Raw genomic sequence first — 19,586 nt, 5'->3', positions numbered from 1 at the left:
GCTTACTTTAATTGATCGTTGTAAATGTAAATCATTAATGTCCACTTTGAGTCCGCATACCTCCATTTGCAATTTTTTCCTATTTCAAATAAAATAATTATAACCATTATGAGGCAAGGTTGTAACAGTTTGTTACAACCTTGCCTTATAATATCTATAGTTATAATTATTTACTAACAGTATTATAAAAGGTTACTGTGATATTTTATGAAATCGGTAGGTTAAGAAATTAAGATATACAATAAGCATATCATTACAGCTTCAAATTGCCGGTAAATTTCATTTTCAAACTTTCGAAAAGCTGAGAAGTGCAAGGAGTATGACAACTGGAAAGCGAAACAGCTTTTGAAGATCCGTGAGGCACGCCGATGTCCCTGTAGACGATTCACCGGTGACCGGAGCAACCGTTGATTTATAAATTAGCGTCCTTCGCAACGCTTGCAATCTTTGATGGAAAAAATGCGGGTATAAAAAAGGGTGCAAAGGTTTAATGCGGAAATATTACTGTATACATAATAACATATATAAAAAAAGATGTCCCAGTTATCACTATATATTTTATAACAATCAACTTTGAAACAAGTAAATGGGGTGTAAAAAAATGGGGCTTGTCAAAACCGTAAACCGTCCAAAAGCACGGTATTCCGTAGAGGTATTCGTAAGGCGCAATGGGGCCGGTTGGCGATTATTCATCTGCCTACTTAGTGGAGAAGCTGTTTCAGTCAGTATTCTTGCTGGATGCGCCGGTATCTCGATAATGTGTTCGATAACTTTGTTTTTTTCATATATTCCGATTTCCGAAATATGTAAGTAGCGTGTTAAATCCGTGCTACAATACATGTTGTACACTTATATTGTTTTGTTCAGTGTTCACGAATGCTAGTGCATAAATGGTACTAGATGGTTCGTAAACCTTTATTGCAAACAGTCAATCCCAACTCAATAGATGTTCAACTTTGATACAATTTTAGCAGATCTTCGCTTCAACAGCACTAGCAAGCAGAGTACAGCGTCATTAGTTCAAATACAGAGTATAACACATAACAATTTTGCAGGTCAACGACGTAATAAACTAAAGAATAAATAATAGCGTAGACAAAATAAAAACCCCATAAAATTTCGTCACGCAAAAAATACCCCCAGCTTTCATACAAAAAAGCCACAACTGTGCGGTCCACCTGTCTTTTGACTTAGCCTTTCGATTCATCTCTCCAACACGAAAGTTACACCAATCAATCACAGACACCTTGTCAAGTCAGCAATCAGACTCCGTGCCGCCGCCACACAGCCACCCGGGATAAACCTAACGTAGTTATCCCCGCACAACGGCCCCAGTGCAAACAGTCCCGGCTGGTAAATGCTCTCGTGCGTCAGTTGATCAATCGCCACCGGATTGCGCTTGGAGTCCAACGGCATCCCGGCTTTGATCGGCAGCTTGCGACTGATGTCACTGTTCAAATAGGACAATTGTGGTGACGATCCCACTAAAACAGCCACAAACTCGATCTTGTTCAGGCAGATCTTTTTCCCATGTTGGCTCTCCACGCACACGGTATGTTCACTGGTAATCTTCTCCACCTGACCGTAGGGAAAGGGCGTGTAGTGACCGGTAAAATTCGTGGACTGCGCGCGGGTTTCCCCGTTCATCAGCTTCCAGATGGCCGCATAATCGGGATACAAGCGCTCACTGAGTTGGGATAGAATGCTATGCTTCGGGTCGAATATGTGGTAGACATGACAGCCGGCTGTTAGCGCTTCAACAACTGCATCCGCCGCGGTGAGACCGCTGCCCACGATGACGACTCGGGACCAGCAGCGTTTGGCTTTCTTCGTATTCTCTCCGTGCTCGTCCAAGTGGAGATTGTCCGCGATGAAGTTGTGCATGTCATCGTATGTATGGCCTGTCCAACTGCGATGCTCACCAATGACGTGCAGCTGTTTGGGGTTTTCGGCTGTACCTACAATGACATCATCCAATTAGTAAACATGTTTTACAGTCATAGTCTATTTGCAAGAATGCCTCAGCACTTTCACTGGTTTATCCAGTCATATGCAATGGACCTATCACAACCCTACCAGCTAACATAAGTATTTTTATGGAACTTTCGATGCACAATGACAATACAACTTCGAACTAAAATATGTCGTGTCGGCACCAACAGGAACGCATTACTACCATCGTAAGCAATCTTTCCGCGCATCTTATCATCGCACCGAGGCACACTGCCAGCATTGTAGGAAGTGAAAATAAACAACCATTGGCAGCGTATCTCGCAGGTATTCACTGTCAATGTCAGCCATTTCAAAGCTGTACTCACCTAATTATACCGGAAAGCTAAACTCTACAGTTCTTCACCACCGATAAAGCAGTACACAAATCATATGACGCTCAAGGATCTAGTCAAATTACTGGCGCCGTTTCTTATAAATAAGTTCGTAAATATGGCCGGTTTTATCAACATTCTAAGCGGTAAAAGTATGATTAAAAGATGCTTTGTGTATTTAAACCGTGCTGACATTCTGCCAAAGGGAATGCATGGAAACGGACTTTTCAGTCACTTTCAGGAAAACATACCGTTCAAGCTTAAACGGTATGGTTTCTCCATGCAGTTAAAGTCCAGTCGGATTCACATACACCATAAAAGCCGGAAATATAACAAAAGAACCAGTCGTTCTCGCGGTCTAAATGTAAACCTATTTCAAGGTCACACAGGCGAACCCATTCAAAAATCGATCCCCAACCGAGCCTTTCCGTAATAGAATATACACCAGAATTTCCACCTACTAAACGCCTCGTTTGATCGCGGATGAATAAACACAAAAAGACTTCACGCTAGTAGTCTCCCTCGAATACTGCAGTGTTGAAAGCACACAGCCTCAAACCAATCACCCAGCCCATGCTCTTTTATTATAACAACGAAAGAATGTTCTGTGCTGCATTTTTCAGTACCAACTCACCAGTAGCTAAAACAACTTTTTTGGCATGAATAAGGAATGCTTCCGGCTCGCCGTCCGGTCCAATGCGCTCTCCTTTAATCTCCCAAGGATATTGTAAATTTTCACCATCCTCCGTAACATTCTCTCCGGTTTCCGCGTCTCCATGAGCGGCGAGATTCCGTACCGAAGTCACATAGTACCCGGTCCGCAAACTATCCTCCAGTCCCACTTCATGTGGATAATCTTCGTAATAGTGCTTCCATACCGCCAAGGGTAGCCGGGAGTTATCGGGAAACCGCCGGCGTAAGCAACATCCCTTGCGAGTCACCCATTCTTCCAGAGGGAGACCCGGCAGTTCCAGCCAGTTGTTAAAACTGAGCGCTTTCTTGGAACCGTGCATTTTTTGCCATGCGCCACCAGGCGGATGTGGTCCAAGAATGAGGTGAGGAACTTTGCAATCCACAGGTTTCCAGGAGACACAGGATGTTAAGTCTACGTCCCCATACACAGTGGACGGGTGGAGGAGCTGGTCGAAGAGATTAGCCACGAGATTGCGGGACTGCCCGGAAACGCCCGAAGACAGTTCACCAAAATCCTGAACAACAGGACAACATACTTTATCCATTGGCTATATTATTACAAGATAAGAAGTCGCAGCCGCTCTCCCATAACGGACTACGTAGCGGTTTCTTCAATAAAATGTTATGAACTTCGCTGACATAAAGGCAAGGCAATACTTTACATGTTCTGGCCAATCCATTAATTAACAGAGTAAATAATTCACAGTTCTAAATACGAAATCTTGACCAGATTTATAGTGCACCTAATTCTCATCGGGGTAATTAGCAATTCAAACGCCTTGAGTTTCAACAGAACATCCATAATTATAAAACCGCGTATATCGGTGTAATTTTGTGTTTTTCCATGCTTAATCAACACTATTAGTATTCCCCATTTACCCGCCTGCAAATCTATAGCAAAAGGCGGTGGAAAACTGCCAATCAAAGCTGGATAGAAGGGTATTTTTAGCTCTCCCCTTTAATGAAACCAATGAGTGCGACGTTCCGCACGTCACCGGCGCTATAATAAAACCAATTAGAAATGAAAATTTTTCTGCTGTGCAGATAATCGCCACTGTCGCTGTGTGCATTGCGGTTATTGATTTTGTGTATTGATCATCTTAACGATTTGGCAGTGGAATGTCACCACAGAATGCTAGCTGACTATGAACAACCAGACCTTGTCAGAAAATCATTATACGAGTATATCTTAGAAAAGAACACTTCTGCCAAATTTTTCTGAGGTGTAACATGCACCGCATTTTTCACAATACGTCATTGGCAATCAATGGGCAGCCAATTTATAATCCTGCAGTTCCCCACCAGTAATATTCATGTCGTACACTGTACAGGAGGCATCCACCAACGCTGAATTACCTGAATCCCTTAAGAAATGGAAATCATTACCCACCAACGTCATACAGGGCTAATTTACACTTCTCCAAGACGTGACGAGCATGACTGAATTCCGGTAAAAATTCAATTAACTCGTGCAAAGGTAACAGAAATTGCTTCCGATGTGGAAACCACGAAACGGGCTGCTTGACTCACAAAATACAAGTTACAAGATGCCGCTTATCGTCTGTAGTGTCTGGCTACGTTTCACCGATACGCACAAGCCACTACAAGATAACTCGTTTTCATATCTTTCGAGAAAATTCGCCCATGATGTTGCGGTTTCCGTCGTAAATTTTGGCAACTTATGAACATATAATGGGGCCACCAAATATAGCGACCATACATCACACATTACAGTTCAATAGTATCAATTACTGTTCACCAGATAAACGCTAAAAACAAGTTAATGTAAAAAGTTGAAAAAGCCGCTCGTATTGCTTGTAAATGAATCGTATGATTTCTGCCAAATCAAGCCCAAAAACCAGAAATACTGCGGTTTACCGCCGTTTTGCAGTGCCTCTACAGAACTTTTCGATCTGATTTTTCTTTCTGCGATTTCCTTCCAAAACAGCCGCTGCTAATGCAGGTTCGCTATATGATCTACCTTGCAAATTTTGTAGTGTAAAACGTACAGTTATATATAATCTTCAGTCACGTTGCTGCTTGCACGTACCGTTTCCAGGATAGACTTGTTCTTGTAGTAATTCAATCGGGCATGGATAATTTCATCCGGATGGCTTCCATTGTAGTATGGCCAATTTCCGTTCAATATAAAGGACAGCGTTAGCGCAGATGGTCCATTACCTAATCCGGAAAAAAACAATACAGTCGTCAGTCAACTACTGATTTTCGTGCCTGTTAATGCGCCCTTTACCGATAACAGCAACATCGGTGGTCTCGGAATGTACGGCGGATGTTGCAGGAGGCACAACATGGCCGTGAACAGCAGGAGCAACAACAAATGTCTTCATTCGCAGAGTTCAAACAGCAGCTGCCTCTGAACGAATCCAGTTTTGACTGCACGAGGAACTTCCTGACCAGAAGATTTCTCCCTATCCCTGGATATTCACGATATATACGAGTATCGTTTCTATCCAGAAAATAGATGGGTGTCAATAGAGGGGAAAAGCTATTCGAAATGCTCCGACGATGACGCGTTTCGCTGTAGCTGAAATGGTTCCCGTGGAAAGTCTTTGAAAAGCGCGCCGCTTATATATCACATAGGTTCTGAAAGGGAAAGAAAAATCGATAGTACAGTACTTGTCGCCCGTCAGCACTGTGTGCAGTGACAGCGCTGTGCTTCCTTTACAGTACGTTTGTGCTGAATCAACCTAATGGCCAGACTGAACAGTCATTCTAAAAGTTTAGAATTGTCAGTTGTGAATCGTCTGCAACAACCGCAGCATACAAAAATCGATAGTTTGTCTTCAAATATTCCCACGCAGTAGGGGCTAGATCGGTTTAAATACGGCCCATGTGCGCTTATCGTCTCAACCCGACCTTGAGAATACATGCAATCCTTTTAAGTTTTAACGATAACAGCCTTATCAACAGCGACATGTCATTGCTAGGCATTTGATGTTAGTTTATATCTTGTTGCGCTGTTCCAAAATGGTTAACAACACAATCTTTCGTTCTATGATGAACACCGAACAAAGTAATACTTTGTTCGGAAGTAAACTACTGTACAGCGCCGTACGATAAGTTCGCCGCACACACACACGGCATGTCTGGGATGCCGGCAGACGGCATACACAAGGCACTGGTATTTGATAAAATTCTAAGAAGTTGACATAAGAGCGTAGAAACCCTCTATGAAAAATGTCTGCTGCCTTTCCCGGGAATTCCTTCAATATAACTGAACCCGGCAAATGCGTAACAAACAAAGATACTTCTATACTTACTACAGTACGTACCTATTCCTAAGGACGAATTCCTAAGGACGATCAACGATAAAATTTTGTGTAATCACACAACAGGATATTTCAAGAACTTATTAAAAGTGCAATTGAAAACAACGTCGTCGTATTCCGATGTACACTGACACTCATATTGTTCACTGTCGGCGACAGAAACTTGTAAGGCAAGACATTCACAAAAAAACTGCATGCGCTGCAAATTCCAAAACGTGCAATGGCAGTTCATACAAATGATTCGGCCTTTATCTTCACTTCTTCACATTTATTCATACAGCAGACTTTTCTTACGTAATCTCGGGTAAGGCAGACTGTTGTCGCGACTTATGAAAACCAGTCGACAATTTTGGCATGGACAGCCGAAATACGACTTCCGGCAGAGTGGGCGTGGTGTATATCTAAACTTAAAGGACTCACACATTCATCGGTAAACAGCTAGGAGAGCTTTTAAACTTTACCGGCTTGGAATAAACAAATTAAACAGTTTGGCATTGTACCAAAATTTCGAAGATTATGATCTCTGAGCGCATGCGTGTCATATGCAAGTGGCTTCTGCCGTTATTATTCCACTGCGGAAAACCCCAATGCACGAAGAGAAACCGAGAAAGGTTCATTCAGCTAGTGTATTTACTGGAAAATATGTCTGTCCGGACCATCGGAAATTTGGGATCCAAAAATAAACGCGGAGTGATTCAACAACACGCGATAGTTCCCGAATGAGTGGTCACCGGTTCGGTCATTGTGAATCACTACGTGTAGCGAAAGCCTATACGAGTAGTATTTAGTAAGCTGCCTAGTGCCTACTCACTGACCAAGAGCCAGAAAACTGAACCAGGCAGCTACAGGACACAGTAAAAAGTTTAAGGGTTTCGGGCACTTCTACACCGACTGCGAAAAAAATGGCTACAAGGCAAAATTAACTTTTCATTTTTTAGTGCATTCTGTATCCGGCAAAAAATGCACGATCAAACTAACAGTCAATTTTCAATTTCCGTCGTCTACACAAGAATAATGGTAGGTCGAGAACCATTTCAAAGGTTTCTGGAAAGAAGACGGACAAAAGAATCTTGTTTAAGCGGTTCAATGAAACTAACCAACCAAATCGCAAAGCAATTATTATAAGTAAACAACACTAATACGATTTGATACGATTCAGATTGTAGCTGCACATAGTACACCAGGCCATCAGCTATGACCATCTATCAGACTACTGCCATTCAAAATTTTTTGCGAAATTTTGGCATAGATATGCAACTAATGGTAAAGGCAGTAGAAGTATCTGTACTTGTACGGTTCTGCCGAAACATCAGGGCTGACACCAATAACGAGGTAAAGAATGAACAAGCAGTGTGTGCGAGCTGCACGTCTCAAATGGAGCCACAAGAAAATATTGTATCTCCACCGCGAAGTACACATATAGAAGTGGAAAATAAAAAGAACAAGAAGAAAAAGGACGTTGTTGCAATCTTTGCAGCATTAACGTGAACGGAGACTGAGAAATGAACACTGAACCCATCGGAAAGTAGCAAGTACAGTAAAATCTAGCATCAATCACTTAACCCAAAAATTCAACCCTAACATTTTAGCTTATGGTGTCAACGAGGTGCCGAGGACACCCCGACTGCTACCGCAATCATACTGTATGTACTGTCGTGTAAAACAGGAAGTAAAATTCATGAGCACCATAATAAATTACTTATTGTTTTTTTGTAGTACCACGCAAAAGCGTGGTACTGCTACCGTATTAACTTAGAATTCTATCTGTGCTAGAGGTCGGACATTTTTTACCTCGGAGTATAAAGCTTATCGCTTTCATGGATTAATTTTTCCGCATTCAGCATGTAGTCCCTGAACGAAATGGATGACCAATGCGCCCTGCCCTGACTGGCGTAATTCAACCAAACACAGGGTTACCGTACGGCGTACTGAACTCTTAGTTACTCCAAGAAGGACCTACTGTTTATACCTGTGCTGTGCACTGCGCAGGCTGTATGTACACTGTACAGTAGCTCCTGCTCTAAAGTGGTATAAACTAGGCACCGCATTCCGATTTCTGGATAACGCATACGAAGGCCAAGCATAAAACGTCTGCGCATGATTATGGATTTCAAAGCAGAGCAACAGAAAGCTTCTAATCATCTAACGTATTAATTATCATTCAGTAAGAGTGCAGGCTTGCAGCATCTATGGAAACTGGCTACCATATTGGTGTGGTACGAAAAGCCCCTCATCCCACGTACCTTATTACGACTGCGCAACGAAATTTGAACCATACGTCTTCAGCTTTTAACGTTTCTGCTCCTGGGCGTCGTGATGGAATTGGGGAATGGCGACGACCCTAGGAAATCCACTAATACCGTACTACTGTAGTAATATAAACGGGAAACTGTAATGACTTAGTCACTTACTAACAAGCACAGCGTAGAGTGGGTACGTCTCGTCAGGAAGCGTTATTCGTTGATCTGCCTCGTCGCGATCACAAACCAGGCGCAATATTAACACCACAAGTTATACGCGGAAATAATGGTTTATCAGGAATGAATGTCGGAAAATCACTGCTAATAAATCAAACCGAAGGTACCAAAAAGTTGGAGATCGACAAAGTCAGAGTGGAACAATTATTATTAGTTTTAGAGAGGATCGTATTCATACTGTACAGTAGTAGGCTGCTAGTTAGTATTGTACTTTATAAAGGAAATCGAAGTCTCGGTGTGCAGTACGAGAGACTTGGAATGAGACTTGGAACATGGTCTGTGTATACACAGACCATGCTTGGAACGTAGTCGGCGGTTCGTCTCGGTTCGGTCACTCGTGTGAGTCACTCATGTTTGCAGGTAACCGCCGCTCCAAATGATGAATATACTGTTTTAAACTATTAAATAATTAATGCCGTCTTGGGTATTGCCGAATTGGGATGATGTTGACTAGACTGTTGTTGAGCCATGTCCCTCTGACCCAATTGTTTTACAGTACTAACTGTAACTACTAACTATATAGTTCACTGAAATAAGAATAACGCGAGATAACAACATTTAAAAACCCATCCAGCGCAGGTTTGATTTGCTGTGCGCTCAGTGTTCATTCCGCATATCAAAAGCAGAGTGCGACAAAAATTGATGCATGCTAATGACTGGCAACCACAACGTTCGCTGTACAGCAAACTCCTACGGACTACATCGATCCAACGTACTCGGCGCCAACGCTTATATAATTACGAACTTATACGGTTCACACAGAACGTTTTCGAATCATATTTACAGCGAGTTGACCTTTCGTGGAGGATCGATGTCGCGTTTCTTATTTTGGTCGGATATGTATTGTATTTACGAGTTAATTGTTGTCTAGTGGATGAATATAGATATTGTTACTTTTTTTCGCCATTAAAGTATGCTTTTGTAATTTATGCTTGAATTTCACAGCTACGCAGTTACGAATTCATAGCAGTTACGAATTCATAGCCATAACAATAGCTAGCTGTATCTCTTATCTGCGCCACAAATTCCAGTACTAGTACTGTCGCCTGTACTATTGTATTTGTGTATGTGACTTCCTCCAACGCACCTACAAATAATTTCGAATGCTCGTATTTAATTAAGTTTGCGTCGTAGTCCACTCTTTTTAGTTTCTGACTGGCCGGCGCAACGCCAAGAAGATTTAAACTTAACCTTACAAGTTAGTTACCTGAATCGGCGCATCATCGATCCAAATGTCCTCACCGACATAAAGGTACATATGCATAACGCTTGCGATCGAATGGTCAGTCTTGCTAACTCGATCGTACTGCTAATTAATTTTGATGACTATGGAATTCTGGATATACTTTTTTACAGCTTACAAAGTAAAAAGTTTATCCTTTTAAAAAACCAGCTCGGAGCAGTTTGGACGCAGCAGAATGAGCAGTAAAACCGGTTTGTCGCGCACCCTCGGTGACAAACCATAGCGCTATTGTCGAAATCTATGCGTAATAATTTACTAACGAAAACCATCTACTGCCGTACAGGCTTGCGGTCAGTGCCTTCGGTTGTGCACATAGTCAAAGGCATTGTATGCGCAGTTATTTCTTCTGTTGTAGACGAAATCGGTAGTTTAGGCATCACATAGCGCTAATGTTTGCTGAGTTTTTCCGGCAGCAGTAATACGTCGAAATAGTGGAAATACCACAAAATCACAAGAGATTTGCTATATATTTTTTTACGGATAAGATTTCGATTTCAGTGTGTGTGATGGATATCAAGCCTGCACGTTCTTCAGCAGTTCCTCCGCCGGCTCGTTCTAATCCTAGCGTCGTTCAGTCTACTAGAAAAATGATGGGCGTTGATTCACGCTACTGTATTTCGATTCCAGGATGTCTTAAAATTGCGGAAATTGTGCGTTGGAACCTAGGAAAAATTTGCCAGTATAATACTACTACGAAAACTTTGATGTTTTTCATTTGTAGGTGGTTGGTGTTATATGCGGCGCTGTATGCCAGAGAGCATACTTTGCCGGGAATCAATTCTTCCTGTTTGTGGTGATCTTGTGCATTATTATTTCAACTACTCTATTGTTCCTGCATTTCGCAAAAGTGCCAAAAATATTCACACTTCCCGGAGGAGTCCAGTGGCCATTTGTGGTAGGTTTGTAATAATAATGCTATTGCAGGCCTAGGATCGCAGTGTACAGTTCGTTTCGTTTTTAATTCCAACGCCACATCGACAGAGCTACTCTGTATAGTTGGAAATTTCAAGTATTAAAGCAATAAAAAGATCTCACATACTGAGCGGTCTGCAGGAACTAATTAATGCAGTCGTAGTTCTTTCCCGGCTAGGTGCTACCGTATATGAATATTATTTATGCCTGAAACACAGTCTCATACTTACAAAACATCCTCGGCCCATGAAAAAAATTTGTATGAAAGTATGGTACTTCAAGTATAACAAACAGCAATTTCCACGATTGCGCTTTTATTAATAATAAGCTGCTGTCACATATTTTTTTAATTATTAGATATGGATAATCTTGCTATAAATACATATTATTATATATAAATGCACATAATTTCCATAAAGAAACATAGAAGTATATAACAATGTTATGTCTGTCTATGGGAAGTATGTGCATCTATACAATATTTGACACTATGTCATAGCGTTTCAAAAATACGGATAGTGGAAATGTGCAGTCGACCTGACAACAGTATTACCGCAGTAAATGCATTTTGCAGTTGCATTTGCATGTTTCAAAAGTTCAGTAATGAGTCTTTTGTTTGCATAAACATGCAGTGAATATTGCCGCACGTAAAATTTGCATTACTGAAACACCGAGAGACCTCTATACGTGAATTACGTGTATAATCAATACGCTTTTACTTCTGTTATTAGGAATTTGTCTACGCTTCCGGTGCAGCCCTTTTATATGCTATAGCTGCCAGCGTCCAAGTAGCACGCACAGTTATAGGTAAGAAAACTAGGCAATAGAAAATAAAGTTTCGAAATCCATGTGGTGGAGTGTGGAATCTCATTTAAGTGGGATAAAAAGTAAAACTGGGCTTCGCTAAAATGCAGTTTTTGTATATGCATATATAATTGGTGTTACCTTAACTTAGAAATACGAGACTTAACTCGTATGTTGTTTGTCGTATACTTGCGCTGCGGTTTACTGCGCGGAATTATTTTCCTTACTGCACTCTTGGGTAGCGTCTTAAAAGTATAGTTTTTCGTAAAAAAACGATTTTATAATTCAAGTAAAATGTGAAATTCTAATTGTGTTGAACTGTGGGAAATTGGGAATTATAAATGTGATGTCTGTTGATTGCAGGTGACAATAAAGAAAATTCCGACAAGTCCTCTACTTATGACCGCTACTTAGCAGCTGGTGTACGTATGACGATTGAGAAGTTGATTTGAAAGTTCTTATTCTAATTGTTTCCCATTGTTTTATTCCTTTATTCTACTTATGCCTATTGATTTATTCCTCTTGGTGCAACTAGTTCTTTATTGTTAATGCAAATTGCCTTCTTAATGCTGTAGCACGGTTCTACGTAAAACCTTCGCAGTTTTTTAAAGGTGGTACTTCGTAAATTTTCTAATGTGTCAGTACCCTTCCTGACCTAGCTCAAACGCGCATTTACACTCCGTATGTACGTGCATGCAGATGCGTACTGACCTTGCAACCTCAAGTCCAACTAGAGCCCTTTGAGGGATGATAAATGTTTTTGGTTTGAGATCTCGCAAGGGGTCGGGTGGGAAAAGTTGTCATCTATCTGGTCCCACCTAAAAAGTTATACAATTAAGTATTTACGTATTTCAATAGTTGAATGACCTGTACCATAATTATAATAAATTCAACCGGGGCGCACAGCCAAATTCTATGCGCGCCGTTTGCCGGGCGCACAGCCATTTCGTTTATTATTTTAGTCAGTGTCCTTTTTATTCTCTTGTAGATCATTGCATTTCTAAACGTCGGGTTGTACAGCGCCGATGCGTTCATCCATTACCAACAATACCGTAATAATCAAGTTCAAGGACCAGTTTGAAATGCCGCTTCTGGAACACTACCGCAAATTAAAATTCATCTGCAGCGCGCAGGCGGGTTGCTTTACTCGAGCTCTTGCGCCGCAAAAATCACATGGTTTTTTCTGGTATTTATTGTACATAAGTGATTATTGCAACATTTAATATCTTACTGACAGCACTGGGTTTTGAGGAACAGTGTATATTTTTACGTACTACGTTTTCTGTAGCCCAAGCAAAGTAAAGATATTTTTATATGCATCCTCTTACTCGTATTTAAGCGTAAGAAATTATGTTAAAGTGTTGTATGCACAACATCTTAAAGTGATTTTGTAGCTATTTGAATTATGCTTGGCAGCAGTTCTTACAGTTCATACGAGTACTTTGTAGTAATCATCAGTAGAATGCACGACGGGCTATCGTTTGCAATACTTGTGAGCAAATTTTATTTTAGCCAAAAACTGCGTCGCAGTTGTGCAAACTGCGCATGCGCATTCCGTTAGTTTTGAAAATTCACGTTGTGTAGCAGTTAAATAATACTCCTTCGATTTCCGTACACTGTACACCCGAAACACAAAAAATATAGCGAAAAGCTGAAAATCTAATTTCCATTATGGTTATAAGCAAATGATCGAAGCTGCCCTCAGAAACCGTATCCTATCGTATTAGTGATTTACCCCGCCCAATTTAGAAACCCTCCCAAAATAAATATCCCACTGAAGGGTCTTTTTGCAATCTCCCTTTTTTGAAATAACAATTTTTCCCGAAGTAATGACCCCCACCCTTAAGCCCCTCCAAAAAGGGAGTTGCAATCCCAACTTGCATTACATTAATCAGTTAATACAGTAATGTACAAAAAAAGCACTGCGAACTTTTATTTAGCAAGTAGGCAACCTTTAAGCAATTTTTTTATGATTTCATTTTTGATACATCTCATGCAACAAAAGCAGGTAACAAATACTTCACCCGAAAAAACGCTGTACTACCTGGAATGAATTATGATACAGTATTTACCTAAGTCTTGTAAAACCAAGGTGTGAGCTGATTATGTACTCAATACTGTACTGTATTGTTAATTTAATATTAATGTTGTAGCCAGACGATCCAAAAACGAAACTGGAAAATTCAAAAGCTACTCTGTACACGTACTCTATAGAAGTATATATAGATATATTATATAACTGCTGGTGCACTGCGTAATTTCTACGTACATATCGGATGGCCATTGCTCCTATGCCGGCAGCCAGTAACAAGTTCAAATGAAACACCAAAGGGAATCTGATAAAAAACAGAAGCAAAAACTGGTAAGGACTAAGGGTAAAGAAGTTTATCAAATTTGTAAAAAGCTGCCGTGCATTATTACTGTGCAGTGCCGCCGAACGGAAGTTGCCACAGAGTAATCCAGTTGGGTCATTTTTGCAAGCACTGTCCACCACCATCCACCACTACTATATCTTTTTCGAATTTTTAAAGTATTTACGTGCTGATATTTTTGAGATAAAAAATTTTCCATAAAATTTAAATGCATTATAAATGTCACACAATGTTTAAAATTAAGTACTAACTTTAAAACTATCAATTATATGTAGACATTTACAAACTAAGAAACATGGATCGCATTGTACATTTTTTACTTGGCCATCGGAAAAAAGCAACCGTGAATCCAAGGAAAATTGTATCACTATGCAATAGTAGCACTAATGGTACTTGAGCTGATACTTTTAATACTCGTAATTAAATTTTCCGATGTATGGTCGATTAACCTTTTGCAGTGTGGAAACCTGAACATGTTACACAGGAAGAAATCGCACAATAAGCGATTTGTACACCTTATTACTGTATTCTGATGATGTATTCGACAGTACAATTTGATTTTGATGTTCACTACGAAGTCATATAAGCCGACGGATAGCGGAAAACTTCGAATTACGAACTGGCTTCCGATCGGAACAAACGCCAGCAGCAGATAATGTAACACAGATACGTCGCTGTGCATGACATGTTGATGCCGGTACACTGTTTCGTCGTAAAAGCGCGGCACGGTGCATTACCATCGGCGCGCGCAGGCTAGGCTTTGCAACAAATGCGTTTCAGGCAGCGATCCTGAAATTGTCTAATAAATCAACCATCACATGATAAATAAAGTGTCACAAATCAGTCAAATGTCAATTTCTGCAGCACCAATCCGGATTGCCAAGCAATTCATCTATAAGGCTTGGTCTGTTCAATTTTCCGAACATGAAACACACAACAGCGTTTTGGCCGTGCCTTCTAGGCTGTGCACTTCGAACATGATGTTTTATGCACCAACTATCTTGTACAATTCATGAGGCTTTTCTTGTTTCCCTTTTGCATTCTCCGTAATCAGCCAAATTATTAATTCCGTATAACGTCCTGCGGTTTTATGGATTATCCGATTATTATGTGCTTAAAATTTGAGCAATGGGCCAATGGCATTTCTGCATCGCCTCTGTAATTGCATATGCTTCCCCCTAGATACAATTTTTTGAAACGTGTGTTTAATCTTTCGGCACTTTTCGGATAGTTATTCTTATAAATTACTCCTTATTCCACTCGGTGAATGGTCTTAGTTGAAATATTTCTATCATCTAATATTTTGAGTTGTGACATAATGCCGCGTTTACGAGTATAAAAATTGTTTTGTCGCATCCGTCATCGTTCACATAACATTCCGCCATATTGAATGACCGTTACATGGTTGCGTGGTTGTAAAGCTATCATGGGGAAACGCAAGCAAGAGTGTCCAAGAAAGCACTCCGGAGCCAGCCCAAAACATGGTTGGTAACTTGGTATTATTGCACAAATACCCGCGTTCAGACTTAGGTTTTGTGCCTTTGTAGTAGTGTAATTAATTATATTATCATACGCTATATACTAACTACACTATTACCTGTTAACGACTTGCATTACATTACTGTGAAAAAATAATTTCGTACTCTAGTTTGTGTATTTGATAGTATTGTAAATTGCAGCCAAAGTGGTCGAACGGTAAGCGATGAATTTCTACTTTTTGGACAAAACAAAAACGGTTGTCATACCATTATAATTTGTACTATGCTGTTACTAATAATGTGCATATATGATAATGCGATTGGCGGTATCACCTCAGTAATTTAATGATTGTGTATTTTACTTCCGCAACCGCATTGTTTACAAGCCCTGATCTCTTGCGCGTCATGTTTGTTTCACAGCTTATTTTATCAATTATACTCGTATTAGTAATAAAAGACTTTAACATCTGCTCATTGAAACGAAGGAAATGTTATGTGTTAACTACTAACAGTCACGAGCCGGCAAAATGGCGAGCGAACGGAATATCACAACCTATTATTTTGTGACGAGATTGTGGATGCAAACACAAACAGTATTTCACACGATCGGAAGTTTAAAAATGATTCATAATACACGTGTTTATTGTAGAATAATTCCTGAATTATTTTTGCTTACTTACAAGATGAAATTTTTAGTTCGTGAAAAAAGCAGGAAAGTTTTAGCCGAAACTTGACCTGGAACGGTATTTTACTTATTAGATATTGCATTAGTTTCCCTTTAATTTAATTGTGCACCGAAATCTGTAAATTAATCTGCGTCTTACATTTGCAGGCAACACATTTGAACTGCTAGGTATGTTACGGATAATTTTATAAGTGATTTTTAACGCGATCATGTACTACCGTTACATAATTCGTTAATCAAGCCGGCAACTGTGCCAGCATGCAGATAGAGTGCTTCGGTGCGACAGCAGCAGTCGGTTATGGTGAATAATGATGAAAGTATAAAGGGGCGAATGCGGATAGACTTTTTCATCTGGGAGATAATATTATAAAGTATCATGCTGTGGCGAAATTCCTTGATCATCCATCAGTGTCAAATTGTCAGTCCAACAAATGTCATTTCATCAGTCATCGATCCACAAACTTCCCGTATGTCAGTTCTTATGCTGCGTTTATATGACACGAAACTGTTTCGCTCCTTTTGTCGGCCAGAATGATATCATTGATTTTATTCTCTGGGATAGACAATTTTTAGATCCACTAAGATGCTCTCGATTGTGTTCGAAATTTTATGCCATGATGTCGCTGCAGGATCTCCCATTCAATTACTTCCGTAAACGCAATACATACGGAGCACTAGTACGGTACATGCGCTATGTTAAACGTGTACTACGAGAAAGGCCCACCGCTCATGTAATTGTATATTATGTATACGATTATATCGTACTATAGTACTACACTTCCATCTTTTTTAAAGTGATCATGAAGATAACTTCCGGGTACCACTGCGTAGAACCTGTACCAGAATATACCTGCAACCGTGAAAATTTTGTATGCATACACGGTGCACAGAGAAATTAATGACTCTACAGATGATTTTTCCAAGGTTAGCAAGAAAGTCTGCAGACTGCGTTAGGTACATTAAATACTATTACTTGGTAAGACTTTCAGACTTCCTTCGTGTTCATACGAGGAAAACTAACAACACCAAAGACATTTTGTGGACCGCAAATTCCCTTAACCTAAAAGCAATCAAGAAACAGAATTACCAAAATGAATGCTTCTGTTAAACTCACAGGCATCAGTACAATGAGTGCAAAGCCAAATTTAAATATCTTTCATTTTTTAAAAATTCATTGCCACCTTACCGTATTTGGTTTACTGACTGACGCGTTCCACAAAACCGTAATTCAGCCAACCACTACCTCGTGTTAATAATAGTAATTTTTTGTTAGAACGTCCACATGAAAAACAAATTATTTGGCAGATAGATTACTAATTGTGAATGCGCCAGTAATAATAGGTTCTATTATTTTTTTTCTGAAGCAAAGCGTCGAATATGGACTGATATCTATCTCTAGATTCACGTTGAAAACGGTTCATCGGTAACTCTGTTTGGTTAATCGCAGAAACGACCGAGGATGCGTCCAAGCTGGAACACGTCGTGAAAAAACTGAAATCGAAAAACGATTCGGCAGAGATTTCACCCAACGACACCGGAAGTCGGGATCTCCCTGACGTTTCGCGCCATGCACACATCAATGGTAGTCCCCTCCGAGCGAAAATTACACCGAACGTGCTTTTTCCCGGTCTCACCCAAACGGAACCGCTCGATTTACGCACATCGCAATCGCACAGTGCATTTGTTGTCAAAGTACGTATGCAGCGATACGTAGCCAGCTGAAGAGGCGCATTTGGATCAAATTAATTTAATTTGCAGCGTAAATATTACCGCGTATCAAAAATTCGAAACAAAATAATAATGTACATTACAGGATACAGAAATTGTTGTAAAGTGTAAAGCACTTCTCTTGTTGTTCAGATATTTTAGTTTCCGTAAGTATAACTTGGTACATCTAATGCATTCTGAGTACATACAGCAGAACGTTAACTGATTTCAGCGTATTTAAACGAGCTGTGAGTACTGTTATAATATGATAAAAATAATTACCATTAGAATGTTTTATGTAGAATATTGCTTCTGTTTCACGTGATGGACAAATTGCACAAAAGAAAGGCGATCCGGAATTCACCGCATTGGATCTTTCGCGCTCCACTCACCATGGCCACCCTATGTCCACTGCATCACCACCCCTTCCCGCAACGTTCCAGCAGCTCTCGGCCAAACTGGAAGAATATTTCGCTACCGGGATCGTTGCTTCGAAATTCCCCAAGAAAATGGTCCGAGGTCAAGATATCTGGATGCAGGACATTGAACAAAAACGCGCCATACTAAAATGCCTGAAATGCGGTGCATCCTACAACAGTCTGACCGAACTGGCCAAGCACATCAAAAAGAGTGGCCACCACGACGACGTCGGACGACCCGTGGAGAAACTGACCAGCCCGGAGCCGACCGCCATTGTCCCGCTCCCATGCAGACGTTCTTCGCCCTCCGACCAACCGCATCCAAAACATACGAAGCCGGTCCATGTTAAAAGTGTGGAGTACAAACCGGATATAACCAGTCCATCCGCGTTTAAACCCTTGCGCACCGATCAGCGCATCAAGACCTTCCAGCCGAAGAAATTCGAGCAGTCCCTTCCCGTTGGTCACGCCGATCCGGGATCCGGGCGACGTGGCCGTATATTAAAATATTCCCAGAAATTCGACGTGGGCCGATCTCCAGTCATCACTTCCCACAGACGGTCACATCCGCTTACGCCAGAATGCAGCGTGCCGAGCAGTGACAAGAGCGATTCCAGTAAGGATGTCACCACCGACCGTAAAGTAAACTCCACTAAATACAGTATTAGGAACGCACATTTGGAGCGTACGGAAGAGAGCACCGTACTTTCGTCGTCCTCGTCGGGATCATCGTCAATGAATCCGGCGGAATCGAAGTACCCAATGCCCACTCCCGTGCTGGGTTTAAGCAACACTGTTAATCCCTTGTTTGCGTTAAAAAAATTCTTGGACATCGGGATACCACGGCTTAAACCGACTGGTATAGACGGCGGAAGGATTTAATATAAGGTTCTCTTGTAAACTCCCTAATATAAAATGTCTATGCAGATTGCTGCGGCATATAAGAACGTGAATATCATCGGTTCCCGATGTGCTGTACTCTTATGAATAAAAAAAAGCAATTGCCATTATTTGACTATTCGATTGAAGCATGCATACATGCAAACTTTCGTACCTTCATTATCGTACTTATTAGTTAATCTTACAATTATGACAAGGAATTGTAGTTTTACAAATCTTCGTCTAAATCCTTCGTACTATATAATATGTATAACGCCTGGAGTTTTTACACAACAGCATTGT

The 19,586-nt window shown here is 40.7% G+C and overlaps 3 protein-coding genes across 6 annotated transcripts; 2 read left to right on the top strand and 1 right to left on the bottom strand.

The window, feature by feature from the left end:
- Positions 1 to 901: 901 nt before the first annotated feature.
- Positions 902 to 9,042, bottom strand: LOC129599952 (oxidative stress-induced growth inhibitor 2-like). 3 transcript variants are annotated; one of them, XM_055498323.1, is made up of 6 exons: positions 8,719 to 9,042; positions 8,551 to 8,648; positions 5,269 to 5,621; positions 5,068 to 5,198; positions 2,959 to 3,532; positions 902 to 1,958 (listed from the first exon to the last, which is right to left on the bottom strand). In XM_055498323.1, exons 3-6 carry the CDS (start codon positions 5,363 to 5,365, stop codon positions 1,237 to 1,239), a joined length of 1,524 nt encoding a protein of 507 aa, XP_055354298.1. In that variant the 5' UTR covers positions 5,366 to 5,621; positions 8,551 to 8,648; positions 8,719 to 9,042; the 3' UTR covers positions 902 to 1,236. The 3 variants fall into 3 exon arrangements, with proteins under 3 accessions (XP_055354298.1, XP_055354305.1, XP_055354312.1); XM_055498330.1 differs by lacking the exons at positions 8,551 to 8,648; positions 8,719 to 9,042 and adding an exon at positions 6,311 to 6,649; XM_055498337.1 differs by lacking the exons at positions 8,551 to 8,648; positions 8,719 to 9,042 and adding an exon at positions 6,325 to 6,649.
- A 1,326-nt stretch (positions 9,043 to 10,368) lies between these two features.
- Positions 10,369 to 13,060, top strand: LOC129599973 (CKLF-like MARVEL transmembrane domain-containing protein 8). Its single transcript, XM_055498350.1, has 5 exons — positions 10,369 to 10,677; positions 10,749 to 10,922; positions 11,671 to 11,746; positions 12,107 to 12,165; positions 12,732 to 13,060. The coding sequence occupies exons 1-5, from the start codon at positions 10,534 to 10,536 to the stop codon at positions 12,822 to 12,824; spliced, it is 546 nt and encodes a 181-aa protein (XP_055354325.1). The 5' UTR covers positions 10,369 to 10,533; the 3' UTR covers positions 12,825 to 13,060.
- A 1,898-nt stretch (positions 13,061 to 14,958) lies between these two features.
- On the top strand, positions 14,959 to 19,396 carry LOC129602457 (uncharacterized). Of its 2 annotated transcripts, XM_055501478.1 has the most exons (4): positions 14,959 to 15,599; positions 16,426 to 16,446; positions 17,726 to 17,970; positions 18,288 to 19,396. In XM_055501478.1, exons 1-4 carry the CDS (start codon positions 15,506 to 15,508, stop codon positions 19,284 to 19,286), a joined length of 1,359 nt encoding a protein of 452 aa, XP_055357453.1. In that variant the 5' UTR covers positions 14,959 to 15,505; the 3' UTR covers positions 19,287 to 19,396. The 2 variants fall into 2 exon arrangements, with proteins under 2 accessions (XP_055357453.1, XP_055357459.1); XM_055501484.1 differs by lacking the exon at positions 16,426 to 16,446.
- The last annotated feature ends 190 nt before the right edge of the window (positions 19,397 to 19,586 follow it).

This window comes from Paramacrobiotus metropolitanus, unplaced genomic scaffold (genome assembly GCF_019649055.1).
Source record: "Paramacrobiotus metropolitanus isolate TYO unplaced genomic scaffold, Prichtersi_v1.0 Parri_scaffold0000004, whole genome shotgun sequence".
In the NCBI taxonomy this organism is placed as follows: Eukaryota; Metazoa; Tardigrada; class Eutardigrada; order Parachela; family Macrobiotidae; genus Paramacrobiotus; species Paramacrobiotus metropolitanus.
Note: the sequence above shows the minus strand (reverse complement) of the source record. Positions and strands in the feature narration are given on the sequence as shown.

Excerpts from the sequence above, each read along its gene's own strand:
- LOC129599952 (XM_055498323.1), bottom strand. The coding sequence starts at position 5,365 with ATGAAGACATTTGTTGTTGCTCCTGCTGTTCACGGCCATGTTGTGCCT. Across the intron at positions 3,533-5,067 it reads ACAAGTCTATCCTGGAAACG|GATTTTGGTGAACTGTCTTC; the intron begins GTACGTGCAAGC and ends CCTGTTGTTCAG. Across the intron at positions 1,959-2,958 it reads AAAAGTTGTTTTAGCTACTG|GTACAGCCGAAAACCCCAAA; the intron begins GTGAGTTGGTAC and ends ATGTCATTGTAG.
- LOC129599973 (XM_055498350.1), top strand. The coding sequence starts at position 10,534 with ATGGATATCAAGCCTGCACGTTCTTCAGCAGTTCCTCCGCCGGCTCGT. Across the intron at positions 10,923-11,670 it reads GAGTCCAGTGGCCATTTGTG|GAATTTGTCTACGCTTCCGG; the intron begins GTAGGTTTGTAA and ends TTCTGTTATTAG. Across the intron at positions 12,166-12,731 it reads ACCGCTACTTAGCAGCTGGT|ATCATTGCATTTCTAAACGT; the intron begins GTACGTATGACG and ends ATTCTCTTGTAG.
- LOC129602457 (XM_055501478.1), top strand. The coding sequence starts at position 15,506 with ATGACCGTTACATGGTTGCGTGGTTGTAAAGCTATCATGGGGAAACGC. Across the intron at positions 15,600-16,425 it reads CGGAGCCAGCCCAAAACATG|GCAACACATTTGAACTGCTA; the intron begins GTTGGTAACTTG and ends TTACATTTGCAG. Across the intron at positions 17,971-18,287 it reads ACAGTGCATTTGTTGTCAAA|AATATTGCTTCTGTTTCACG; the intron begins GTACGTATGCAG and ends TGTTTTATGTAG.